The 13,092-nt window shown below is 43.3% G+C and overlaps 1 protein-coding gene across 1 annotated transcript in view; it reads left to right on the top strand.

Moving 5' to 3' along the window:
- Nucleotides 1-12,566, top strand: part of SLC4A8 (solute carrier family 4 member 8) — a 45,388-nt gene extending 32,822 nt beyond the window's left edge. The window contains exons 16-22 of the mRNA XM_044443117.1: nucleotides 1,267-1,428; nucleotides 3,072-3,323; nucleotides 5,820-5,888; nucleotides 6,759-6,932; nucleotides 9,595-9,732; nucleotides 10,841-10,968; nucleotides 12,479-12,566. Of these exons, the coding sequence (XP_044299052.1) occupies nucleotides 1,267-1,428; nucleotides 3,072-3,323; nucleotides 5,820-5,888; nucleotides 6,759-6,932; nucleotides 9,595-9,732; nucleotides 10,841-10,968; nucleotides 12,479-12,566 (1,011 nt within the window). The remainder of the gene's footprint in view (nucleotides 1-1,266; nucleotides 1,429-3,071; nucleotides 3,324-5,819; nucleotides 5,889-6,758; nucleotides 6,933-9,594; nucleotides 9,733-10,840; nucleotides 10,969-12,478) is intronic.
- The last annotated feature ends 526 nt before the right edge of the window (nucleotides 12,567-13,092 follow it).

The raw sequence follows: 13,092 nt of genomic DNA, 5'->3' as shown, positions 1-13,092 counted from the left end.
ACGCCAGCCCCTTTGTAACCCACCCGATTACTGGAATACTTGAAAGCAGCAAACCTCCTGGTATCCTACTTTCTTGATTTTGCCAGCAGGTGCCCTTCCACTGATGCTGAAGTGGCCCTTTGAAAGGCCTTTCGCTCATGCCTTGTCTTTTAGTTTTTAATATTTTGAAGCCTCACCAAAATGCAGTTGGGGTAGTTTTTGTCCCAGTCCCTGAAAATTGCACATTATTATGTATTATTATTTTGGTTAGTGTGTACTTGCGGTTATCTCATATGTGTAGACCTGTCCTGTCAATTCCCTTATCGGTTTCAATTGTCCATTAAAAAGCACTGGCAAAAGGGAAAAGGCAGTAAAATTAGGTGCACCACAAGAAAGTTGGAGCAATATCATTCATTTAGCAATGCAGTCCTTTTAGTTCTAAGACACCTTCCCCTTTCAGCACCTCTCTGACTCTTCAGCTATTGGAGGAAGGGGATATGTTAACTCCCTTGACTTTATCCAACTCCTTTTTGGAGCTCTCATTGTTTTGGTTAATGTGATTACTCAACAGTTTTCAAAAGACCACAGAAATATGCATAAAATTAATAGAAGGGGAGTAAATGAAAGGTTAGTTTGCACCAGTTGGGAAATAAACCGAGGGGACATTTGTGCACCTGCTCCAAAAATCTGAACAAAATTAATCTGTCCCTTTTTTGGAGTAGCAACAGGCTCAGTTAATTGTGGAAATGCTGGAAGATCCTGGGAACTGCCAGTTCAACACTTAAAATCAAGACTGCATTGCCAAGAAGGTGTTAATGTCTCGCTAGCTTTTAGTGTCCCTTCTTTCACTGCTTATTTGCCCTTTGCCAGTGCTTTCTCACTAGGCACGAAGTCTCCATCAACTTGTGCTAGTCAGTCTATATGCTGTCTGGCCTGCCTTCCCTTTAACGGTGGAAACAGACAAGGCCATTTACCAGGAGAGACTGTACGTGCCGGAAAGTTGTTATTGTGCACTGGTGCCTTTGTGAAGGACTGGCAAAAAGAATAACGGAAATGGAGTTTTGAGGAGCCGCCTGGCAGGATGCCTGCTTACACCAGTTGGAGGGGAACATGGGCAGTAGGGTGCCGTGGCACTTGTGTCCTGCTTGTGGGATCCCGTGGGTGGGTGGTTGGCCACTGTTTGAACAGCATGCTGGACTAGATGGACCTTGGCCTGCTCCATTGGGGCTCATCTTACGGTCCTACAGATGTGGCACAGTGTTGTTACGTCCGTGTATTTTTCTGCAGCCAACAAGAGATGACCGTGGGTGGCTCATTAGTCCCATAGGGTCCAACCCATGGTGGACAGTGGTCGCAGCGATCATTCCAGCTTTGCTCTGTACCATTCTGATATTTATGGACCAGCAAATCACAGCAGTCATCGTGAACAGGAAGGAACATAAACTTCAGGTAAGGGCGTGCTCGGCCCACAGCAGACTGCCATGCTTATATTCTTGTTGCCGGTGGATTAAAAGGCTCAGCTTAAATGCACTAAGTCATGCTTTGGTGCCATTGAAATAAATGGGACAGGTGAGTAATAAACCACATCGCTTGCAATGGGATTAAAGCAAAGGTGGGCAACTTCTTGGCCCTCCGGTTGTTTTGGCCTACAACTCTCAGATCTTTCATCACCGGCTATGTTGGCCACGGCTGATCAGGGTTGCAAGCCAAAATAGCAGGAGGGCCACAAGTTCACTACTCTTGGATTTAATTCGGCTGATTAAGGCTGCCATTCTGTGCCCACTTACCTGGGAGCAAGTTCTGTTGAACTCAACCTGAAGAAAAGGGCACCGTATGTCTGGATCCAACCCATTTCTTGCTGGTGCACTTTATATAGATGTATTATGGGTAATCTGAGATGACTGGTTAATGTGCATAACTTCCAGCCAGTCTGCACATTCGCTATGCCTCATGGTCCTCTCCTGGAAGGAGGCTTTGGGAAATGTGCTTTGAGGAACCGCAAATCTTGACAGGAGTGTGTCCTTTCTCTGGTCACTATGCATAATCTCCAACAAGCCCGGGAATGTATTTATCTCTACCAAGTTCTGTGTGTCCTCTGGATAATATGCAGATTGTGTGATCAACATGCATAGTCTTCAGAAAACATGCCCTTTGTTTCTGTCTCGAGTTCAGTGGTGGATAGGTTATTGTCTGCAGGCCACACGCTTGCTACTGTCTATCCAGTTCAAAGTACAGTTGAAAATAAGGGGGGCAACTATCCTAGTGTGTGGAGGACAGTCCTCTAATTCTGTTCTCTGTTTGATAGGCTGAGCAACCCAAGTCTGGCTTAAGATAAAAAGCCATCAGAAAAGATAGAATGGAAGGGTTTCAACTTGTCCATCAACAATGGCACCAGGGTGCAGCAATACCATGTTAATGACTTACAGGGGTGCATCTGCCTTTCCCCCTAGCATTCATTGGTCCGTCTTCACCTAGCTGTAATGGTCACAGTTAACAGAGGAAATTTGATTTTTCCAGCAACAATGTATTGTTCCTTCTTGAAATGCAAAGGATTTGGATGGCTTAGTCTTGAATAGACAATTAAAACCTATTAAGATGTTCTCCTGATGGAGATGGGAATGTTTAGAACCAGTTTGTTGATATGGATCTATATAGCTGCCTGCAATTTTGGAGTTTCCTTGCAAGGACATGGCTCTGGGGATCCTTATGCTGAATGCATGCACTTCAGAACTTCCTTCTGCACTGCTGCTCAGTGCCTGGATAGCAGCCTGAGCAGGCATGGAGACTTCTTTACTATGGTTTGATGTATTATATTTTTATTTAAATACTAGCCTTTCTTTCTACATATGCAGCTATAAATATAAATTAGCTTTTATAAGGTTTGCAACCTCATGCTCTTTCCTGTCCTGTTTTGTGTGTGTGTGTGTGTTTGTGTGATGTATAACTGGCCATCTTAGCTGAAAGAAAGACTGTTGCTTACTGGTGTGGATCTGGAATCTGAGCTTTGCCATCTGTGGCTCTGCATCTTTGGTTGCATATGGAACATTCTCACAAACTTCCACAGCTTCCAGCTTGTCTCTGTATCTCCACAGAAAGGGTGCGGCTACCACTTGGACCTTCTTATGGTGGGCATCATGCTTGGTGTATGTTCAGTGATGGGGTTGCCTTGGTTTGTTGCTGCCACAGTCCTTTCCATCAGCCATGTGAATAGTCTCAAAGTGGAGTCCACCACGGCAGCTCCTGGAGAGCAACCTAAATTCCTGGGCATACGTGAGCAAAGAGTTACTGGACTGTTGATCTTTGTATTAATGGGCATCTCGGTTTTTATCACAGGTGTGCTAAAGGTAAAGTATGAACATTCAATTGTACATGAGGGCAATCTGTGCTTCCTTTTTGGGATAGACACATCATTGGCCTAGTTTGCATATAACATCATGGCTTGTTGAATACTAGGTGGTTGTGATGTGTGAACCTATTTGCACTAACTAATAATTATGGGTTGTTTACTACAAACAACCCAGAAAGAGAACTCATGGTTAGTTGTTAGATTGTGAACTCTGTGTTGTTTCAATTATTTATTTTTATTTATCTAAGACTTTTTAATACCGTCCACCACGGAAGTCTTGAGGCAGTTTGACAGCAAAGCAATCATGGGTTGCACTTACACAGGATCCCAAAAGCATAGTTTGTTTTGCAGGCTACAGAGTTAGAGGGCAAGACTGATAAAAACCTCAACCATTCTGCATGCTAATAATCTACCATCACAAAGGCATTTGGGATACAGGAAGGAACTGGGGAAGGAGGACGAAACAAGCAGCCTGGGGATCAAGAAAACAAACAATGGTTTGTTCAATCATCTGCTATACAAATTGTGTCTAGAACAATGAACCATGGATTAAACAACCCACAGGTTAATGTTATATGTAAACCAGGTGATTAAATAATATAGTATACTATCAATAATATACTAATAGACCTTATTCCCTTCATAGCAAAGGCTCCCAAATTATTGATGGCTCTTTTTGTTCTGCAGAAGAGCAGGAATTGAATGTCCTGCTTATACGCAGGAGACCAGAGCTGTACTATCTTAGTCTGCTCCTGGAACTACAGGCAGGCAACCTCTCTGCAGCTGCAGGATAGCTTAATTAATAATGGCCTGTTGGTGTGCTGCCCTTGATTACTAGGTTCAAGACAGCACTGAAAGGTGGTGTGGGGTCAGGAATGAAGTGGTATCATTCCATTTCAGTTCAGCCTGTGGTCTGTTCATGTCCTCTAAAACTATGACATGTTGATAAACCTGAATTAGCCTGTTCCTACTTTGCAAAAATTGCAGCCTTTCTTAATGTGATGGTAGCAGAAATTCGTTTTGAACTTGGGACTTCTTCAGTCCCAGTTCTCTGGACATGCTTGCAGCCAATGGCAGTCTCACTGGGCCCATGGCAGCCGTCCCCAATGTGATGCCCTCCAGATCTTTAGGCCTAACTTCCCTGAGTCCCGGTCGGCATGGCCAGTTATCTGTGGATGGGAGCTGTGCTCAGAAGCATCTTTTGAGCACCATCATGGAGAAGGCTGGCCTAAGACATTCACAATTTCCCTTCTGCCCCTGGGTTGGCACTGCCTTGGTTTTGTTATTTACATTACATTTTTGTTCCACTGTGAGTTTAATAAGACACAAGGGTCATGAAGCTTGCAGTGGTGTGGTGGTAGGGATACAATTCTCAAACACTCAAATACTCGTATTCAATCAGAGCTTTGCTCACAACAGTAGTGATTTTAGTGGAATGAAATCCATAATGGCCTAAAATTCTTGTGCAAGACCTATAAGGGCATGGGCAAGCCAATTTTTTTCCTGTCTAGGCTGGAGAAGAAAATGTGTGTGATAGTGATTGTAGTCTAGGACACCAGTCTCAAAAGACATAATAAGAAAGTAACCAAAATGTTTTCTTGGTCATTAAGAACAGGACAAGAAAAAAGGCAAAAAGAATCCTAAACGTGGTTACAGTGAAAGCAATTCCCACTCAGTTCAGTGGCACCTCCTTCCTAGTATGCATATTTAGGATTCAAGCTTAAGTTATAGGCACCTGTCCTTGCCAAGTCTGAGAAAAAACAGGCTAGGACTTTTTTAGAGGTGAATCCATGTTCTAGGCAGCACTTCTTTTTCTGCCTCCTTCTAGCTGTCATTTCATTGACATATAATGAAAACAGCTATACCAGTTTCTAAAACTGTTTCTTTCTGGTTGCTGTGTGTGCTTCTGTAATGCAGAGTAATGCTTCTTAGCCCTAGCTGACTCTTTTGGCTTCCCAGAACTGCTTTGAGAATTTTGCATCATAGTAGTTAAGCCTTTAAATGACACTTACCGTATGACATTGTGAGTGCTTCAAAATTAATAGAAAAACTGGAAAAGAGAGAGGATCAGTGGAGACATGGAAAGGAACATGTGGCTAGGGTGATTCAGGAAACTCATGCTAAATGCTGAATGTCTGGAATTATTGTCCAATAACCAGAATACAAAACCAGTGTACTGAGTTTACAAATGTCAAAGTGATAAATCTGGTAGGTAGAGAATTGGATTTGGTCTTGCAACTGGGACTTCCAGATTCATATCCCATCTCTGTAATTGGGCCATCAGCTCCAGTTCTTCATGGATAAAATAAGAATAGTGGTTCTAGCATTTTATTGTAACTGGTTTTTTTTTTAGCTTTTTAACTTGCTTTTAAAATGTTTGTATGTTAAAGATTTTATAGCCTGAGTTTTAATGTTAATATTTTTGAACCATCCAGAGAGGCTGTTGAGCAGTTTAGAAATGAAATGAATAAATAAAAGCTCTCTGTTGTTCCAGTTCATACCGATGCCTGTCCTTTATGGAGTGTTCCTGTACATGGGTGTTTCGTCTCTTAGAGGAATTCAGGTGCGTGTGTTATGGACCTCAGGACACAGACCTTATCTATGAAGCAGGCCGAAATAATCTGGATCAGAGACCACATCCTCTGGCAGGGTTGTAGGGTGAGGTTCCCTGGCAAACTCCCATCTGTTAAAGGAAGAAATGCCCCCTTTCCTCGTGTTACCTTCTCTTTATTGAGAGCAGATCTTCCTCCTCTCCCAGCGGAGGTTAAGTCTGGGCTTTGTCCAGCTAACACTCCCCTGTGCTCGGCTGGGGAACGTTCAGGTAGGAACCTTTGCTGTAGAACGGTTGGCACCCCTGCCCTGGAGAGAGGAAGAGCTGGGATAGGGCTTCCATGCAACCCACGCTGCTCTGGTTTGGCAGCTTCAGCTGCAGCGTTTCATCTTGCTTCCTGATGGGCAGGAATGGGGCAGGGGGCAGCCTGGGGCTGGAGGGTGGTGGTGTGTGTGCAAAGCTGTGGAAAGGGCAGGAAAGCCCTGTTGAAGTCTGTGTTGTTAAACTGTTTCATTTAATGGTGCTTTATAATTTTACACTGAATTTTATTGTCGAATGTTGCTTGGGAAGGCCATGACCCTTCTATGTTGTGCAGAGATATATTAAATAAGGTAGATTACAGAAGAGTCCGATACAATATTGGGCCTGGAGTTCATTCAGAATATTTATGTGGATAGATACTTCTAGATGAAATATTCGAATGAGCTGAACTTGTCTTTAGAAAAACACACTTCAGTTTATGAGCACAAGAAATGTATATACGACTTGTACCTGAATCAAGAAAGATCAAATGGTTTGTGAATGGCTGTTTATAAATCAGCTGCTCTATAATCAAAGCACCGTTTCCGATGCACTATCTCATCTACTGTGCATTCTTCCCAGTTCTTTGATCGCCTGAAGCTCTTTGCAATGCCAACCAAACACCAGCCAGACTTTATTTATTTGCGACATGTTCCACTGCGAAAAGTGCACCTCTTCACTGCCATTCAGCTGACGTGTCTCGTCCTCCTCTGGGTCATTAAGGCATCTCGTGCGGCGATCATCTTTCCTATGATGGTAAACACAATTAAGGCTGAACCATTTCGGTCATCCTGCAGGTAGAAGTTTAAATCTCCCAAAGGTTGCCTTGGGATGCATCCTACACATAGGCAATGTGAAGAAGCCCCGTTTAACCCAGCTTGTGCTGCAACTAACCTAAACATGTTCAGAAAGAAGGGGGAAAGCCTAAGCTTCTCAGCGTGCTCCAGCCAGAGTGAAGGTGTTTTTCCCTGTGTAAACATATACAGATTTGGGACTTCAAATTATTTTTCCAGTTTCTTAGTGTTTATCAGTCAGGTTGGAAAGTGTATTATAGCAGTCATATGTGAATGCATTTGAGCTGTGCACAAATAGCAAAATTAATTGCTATGTTAATTTAGGTAATTAAAGGAATTGATATGGGTGGGGTGTGGGAGCTTCAGCTGCATCGGCAACTTGACTGCAAATGTAAGCTTGGACTCCGATCCGGCTTGTGTATCCTGGCCTGGTTGCTGGCAGCAGCCCCCTCTGTTCCCTAGCAAAGGGTGGGGTGACGGAGGAGAGACCTTCTCAGTCGGGACTGCATTTCCTCTCGGTGTCAGCCGAAGATGTTTTGTACCTGATGCAGAACCCAAGCAGTGTCTTTACACTCGGGCAAACCATTTAAGAAACACTTGTCGCCTCATTCAGACATCAGTTTCTGCCACCTTCTCCTCCCCTCATCCTGTGCCTTTGCCTGCAGCGAGTCGCTGTCCCCGCCTTCCCCTTCAGAATGGTCTGTTGGGGCTGTTGCTGATTATCTGATCTGGGTTACAGACATGCTGCTTCCCCTTCCCCTTCCCTTTTGTTCAGGACTATCGTTTCGCATTCTAGCAGCTAGTTCAGGGGAGGAACTGCTCCTGTTTACACACCTAAGGATCCACCTAAGGATATGCTCCTCAGGGTAGCCTATGGCATTTTGAAATTCCACTCCCCGTGTCTCTGAGTCACCTGTTACCCTTTCCCTGAGGTACAGTCTGAATTATACGTCTGAATTACAGTTGCTAGTGTGCTCAAGGAGGACGGTGGGCAGCTGTATTCGTGCTGATGTGAGCCTTTGCTATAGGCAGTTTGGGGATGAATGCAGATTTCTGGGAGCTCTAACGTGGTTGCTTAGTAACTCACAATATGGTGCTGCAAGAATGTGCACAGGTGGGTGTCTCTGTTGCCATGAAGTAAAACCTTACTCCCTTACCTTTGTAACGTGAAACCTTTGTTCCCCTACCATCTGGAAACAGATTCTGCAGGAGTGAAAGGTCTGCAGTTGATTGTGTACTTGGTTGCTTTCTCTGCATGTGGTAACTTTTAAGTACCTACTGAGCCTTCGGGTTTTCTGACTCTATCCCCTCCCTGTGGCAGGACCAGTGTCCACTGTTCCTTCTTGTCTTTCTGGCAATTTCACTAGCATCATGAATGGACTAAGGGTTACAGATAGGAATGCAAGAGAAATATGAAATGACTTCAGATTCCTTTGAATTTGACCCATCTATTCTGCAATGGCCTGGCATCCGCAGAGTTGCATAGAGTCTGAGAACTGTTTTTTTTAACTTTTCCAAACTGTGTGCAAATTCAGTCATATTAAAATACAAAACTTTACCGGAGAATAGGCTGATATAAGCACCATTTAAAAATACCCTCAGTGTTCTACGCAACTCTGATCTTTCTACATCCTCTGCTGCATAGCCATCTCTTGTGTATGCTTATCAATGTGCAGGTGGGGAATATATGATACCTGGTTACCCACAAAGCACACATGGAAAGAATTAAAATTGGTGCATCCCCAGTTGCAGTTTTGCTTCCATAGATTTAGCTATGGGAAAACCTCACTGTGCAGCTGGTATAAGGCAAACTTGCTCCCTATAATGAAGGCTCCTAAAAGAAAAGAAACAAAAACGTGCTAATTGATCTGTCAGTTGTACAGGCAGTCCCCCAGTTACGAATTAGTTCCATTCTCGAGAAAAAAAAATCACCTTTAACTTGAATTTATATGTGGGACAGATCTCATATAGTTGGCTCTCTGCATCTGGGGGGGTTAGCAGTGCAGGACCTTGTGAAACTTGAAAAGCCGCTAATGTCTCTAGTCTCCTCTCATCTCTGCAGCAAGGAATGCCAGACAGGTTTTCCTTTCTGGATGGGCAGAACAGGAAGGACCTCTTTGGAGTCCCTCCCTCTCTCCCCTTTCGCTTCTTCTCTCTCCACGGTGATGATGATTTCCTGCAGTAATTGTTGAAAAAAAAGTTAATAGGCTTTATGGCAGTTCATTTATAAGTATGAGTTGTTCTTAACTCAGACATTCATAACTCGGGACTGCCTGTATTTTGTTTGTATTTATTTTATTTATTTATTTTCCGATTTATATCCTGCCTTTTTCCTACAAAGGGCTCAAGGCAGCTTACATCATTCTCCTCCTCCATCTTGTCCCCACAACAACAACCCTGTGAGGTAGGTTGGGCTGAGCGTCTGTGACTGGCCCAGAGTCACCCATGGCTGAGCGGGGACTCGAACCCAGGTCCTCTGAGTCCCAGTCCCATGCTCTTCACCACTACACCACACTGGCTCTCAGTTGTGAACTGTGCAGTTGTGAACTGTGCATGCTTATGAAGTGTCATAGTATAAGCTCTTTTACTGCTCCCTTTCTTATTTGTCTTCTCTTTACAATTAGGTTTTGGCATTGGTCTTTGTCCGGAAGCTCATGGATGTCTGCTTTGAAAAGCGGGAACTCAGCTGGCTTGATGACCTCATGCCTGAGAGCAAGAAGAAAAAACTAGATGATGCAAAAAAGGTGGCAGATGAACAAGAGGTAAACAAACTTATTCCTACATTTATATTTCAGTTCTTTAGAATCTAAGATTGCTACAGCTTGGTGTTGGGCAGAAACTAATTACATTTTAATGCAAACTTACTACATTTCTCATGTGAAAACAACTGTGTAAACTGAAACTAAGGTATCCTTCAAAATTCACACTTCTCCGAATTTTGCAATGATATTCTTCAAAAAAAGATGTATAGAAATAGGGATATTAGGGGGGAAAAAAGCTTTGTGTTGGGAAAACTGCTTTCAGAAACATTAAGCAAGAATGCTTAACATCCATATATTGGCAGAAATGTGTATAAAACGCATGTTTTGGTAGACATTTTAATACATTTCCATGCAAAGTGTTAAAAAATCAAAGTTTGGAATAAACAGAAACTAAGTTTGGAAAAATGAGAAATGTCAGAGAAACCAAAAAGGACAGATTTGTCCATCCCTAGCTACAGTATGGTCATGCACCAGCCCCCAAATCCTGCTGCACTTCTTTATCAAGGGAGCTTTTGCCATGCTACATCCATGACTCTTCTTTCTTCACAACTCTTTTTTATGGGTCATTTGATGAATCTTTATAATTTTCAACCCTAGACTTGTACAGGTGTGTGTGCATTGGCTTTCTGCATGCGGTCAGGACCCACACAAAATGCAGAGACAGAATGTGTACATGCACACCCAAACGCACACCCTCCATCAGGGCTGTGAGACCTTTTCTAGCCTTGGTTCAGTTTTGGAGAAGTTTTTGAGGCCAGTGATGGATGAGGCTGAAGCCAAAGGGCAAAGAGGGTGGGTCAACATTACACTTCTCCATGTTGTAATCTAAAAGTTCTTCTGCCAGTTATTAAGTCTTAGAGGCATTTCAACCTTTCAGAAGGGGCGTGGGAACTGCACAAAAGACAGGCGGGTTCTACCCTTAAATCTTGCTAAATGTTATGAACAAGGGTTGATCATAACTGAGTCTCTGTGCATGCTGAGGAAGTTGGGGTTTCTCTTTCTTGGAGTTCAGTGAGAGTAGCTGGACCAAGTTTTGCTGTGCAGGTATGGAGAGTTGGAGTACAATGCATGATTTGCTCACATGTTAAAAAAAATGTGTGTTAAACAGGCATCTCAGAAGATGGTGGATGCTCCTCAACAGACTGTAATTGACATTCCTGTGGTAAAAGCAAAATATCTGACAGTCCCTGGAACTGAAGAACCTCAACACCAGAGTATCTCACTAAAAAATAACCGGTAAACATTCCTAAATTAAACCAGAGCAATCTATTACCTTGCCTTGACCACAGACCTTTTCTGTGCCTCCCTTATTGGGGAGATCAGTCACCCAACCTACTAACAATGCTTTTGCTAGGAATTTGAGGAATGGTTTTTGAATCTGGAGGGGGGTTGATGTAGTGGGAACTTTGGCTTTGGCAAGTGTGGGTTCAGTTTGCCTGACCACCATAGCAGAACATCAAAAAAGCTTTTCATAATCAAGGTTAGACTTTCCTTAGCCACAAAGTTTGTCACTATTCTGCTAATGAATGTCTTGAGTCGGGGTTTAGTTTCCGTCTTAGGCACTGAGGAGTCCTTCACTTGGTATATGCTGGGTGCAGCCCTATGATCCTCTATCACAGTGGCCATGGGAGAGATTGAATATTCAGCTCTGAGGATGGAGACTGAGTGGTCCAACCTCAGAGTGCCTCTCCCACCCCTTGCAGAAACTCTGACAGTCTTTTCCACTCTGACTTCGGAGCTTTGGACTTGGAGACGGTCTCTGGGAATGTGGGAACCAGTGCCCAGATTACCCACCCTGCACAAATGAGGATAGCTGTGCCAGTCCTGGAACTGGAATAGTACTTTCTAATGGTGCTTCAGGGAGGGAACAGGGTAAAGCAAGGCCCTCCCCACAAAAAAGGAAAAATGGAAAGAACCTGGAAAAGAAATCTGTTGTACCAGCCTCAGACCAGCAGGCCTTGGATATTTTATTTATTTATGTATTTATTTAAACCATTTTATGCTGCCCCATTTGCAAAAAGGTTCGGGGCGGCTTACAACAATAAGCTGGAGGCTCCAATGGGAAGGCTACTGGGAGTGCCCCGTTATTAGTTAATGTGCATGTTTATACAGAAGGCTGACTCTTTCTCATCACAGAACAGAATTCAGTGTTCTCAGAGTAGGCTGAACTGGAGTTCTTACATTTGGAAGTGGTCGTCCTATTCTACTAATTCATTTTCAAAATGAATATTTTAAAGTACAGACTAACAACAGTGTATGTGAAAAAGGGTGAGGTGTTGAAAGAATCCAGGGGGCACATGGCTGCCTGTACGCAGCAGGAGCAAAGAACGGAAAGTCTTTCCCTATTGTTGGTTAAGCAGAATTTTAGTACATCCATTCTCAGGGGAGCTGAGAGTGCAATGAATGCTATTGCTCCATTTTAGTAGTACAGCAGTCTGCTGAGAATCATTGCTTCAGTACATTCTTAATAATAATTAATACATAATTAATAGTGCATACCTATACATATTCACTCAGAGGCAAGAAGTCTCGTTGATTGAAAGGTAGCTTATTTGTTACTAAATTTGTGCAAATCAGCAGCTGATGTACTCCAGAATTCTCTTTTAAATAACATAGATGATCAGGAACACCTATATCAGAAAGTGTTTAATGGGTATCAGAGAATCGACAATATTTATAGCACATTACAGTGCCTTTAATTTCTCGGTCCTGGATTTCAATCACTCACTTAAATTGTTTATTGCAGGCTTGATCCTGCAGACATTAACATCTCGGATGAGATGTCTAAGACTGCAATGTGGAAGACCCTCACCATGAATACAGGAAAGCTCTAAATCCAGAGGGAAGAAGGTAGGTACCCCCCATCCCCCATCCACCGGGAGGGCAGGCTGGCCTTGCCCACAGCACATGCAATCTGCAGGATAGCTTGCTTTATTTATTTATTTGGGTATTTTTATCCCATCCAATTATGTTGTGCTTCTCTGGAGGGCTTACAAACAGGACACCCAATAAATACATATAAACCCATAATAATGCATGACTGAGCATAAAACATAGTTAAAATATTTAAACATTAAAATTATGGGAAAATAAAAATGTCTTGACATGGTGCTGAAAAGCATATAATGACGCTGCCAGGCAGACCTCCCTGGGGAGCGCATTCCACAGCCAGGGCTAAAAAGGGTTAAAATAAGATCGCAAGTGGCATGCTCAGCATTGTCCCTCCTGCATCGACTAGTCTGTGCTGAATGTGGTTGGATGCAGGCAGGCTAAAAGCACTATCCCCCCTGAAGTGGGGGAAGTCCATTGCAATCCTGGAGTTGCTCATGAAGGAAGATGCCTTTCTGGGCACCATTTGGA

This window comes from Varanus komodoensis, unplaced genomic scaffold, assembly GCF_004798865.1.
Source record: "Varanus komodoensis strain SLA01 unplaced genomic scaffold, ASM479886v1 scaffold41, whole genome shotgun sequence".
In the NCBI taxonomy this organism is placed as follows: Eukaryota; Metazoa; Chordata; class Lepidosauria; order Squamata; family Varanidae; genus Varanus; species Varanus komodoensis.
This window is presented reverse-complemented; position numbering and strand designations above follow the sequence as displayed.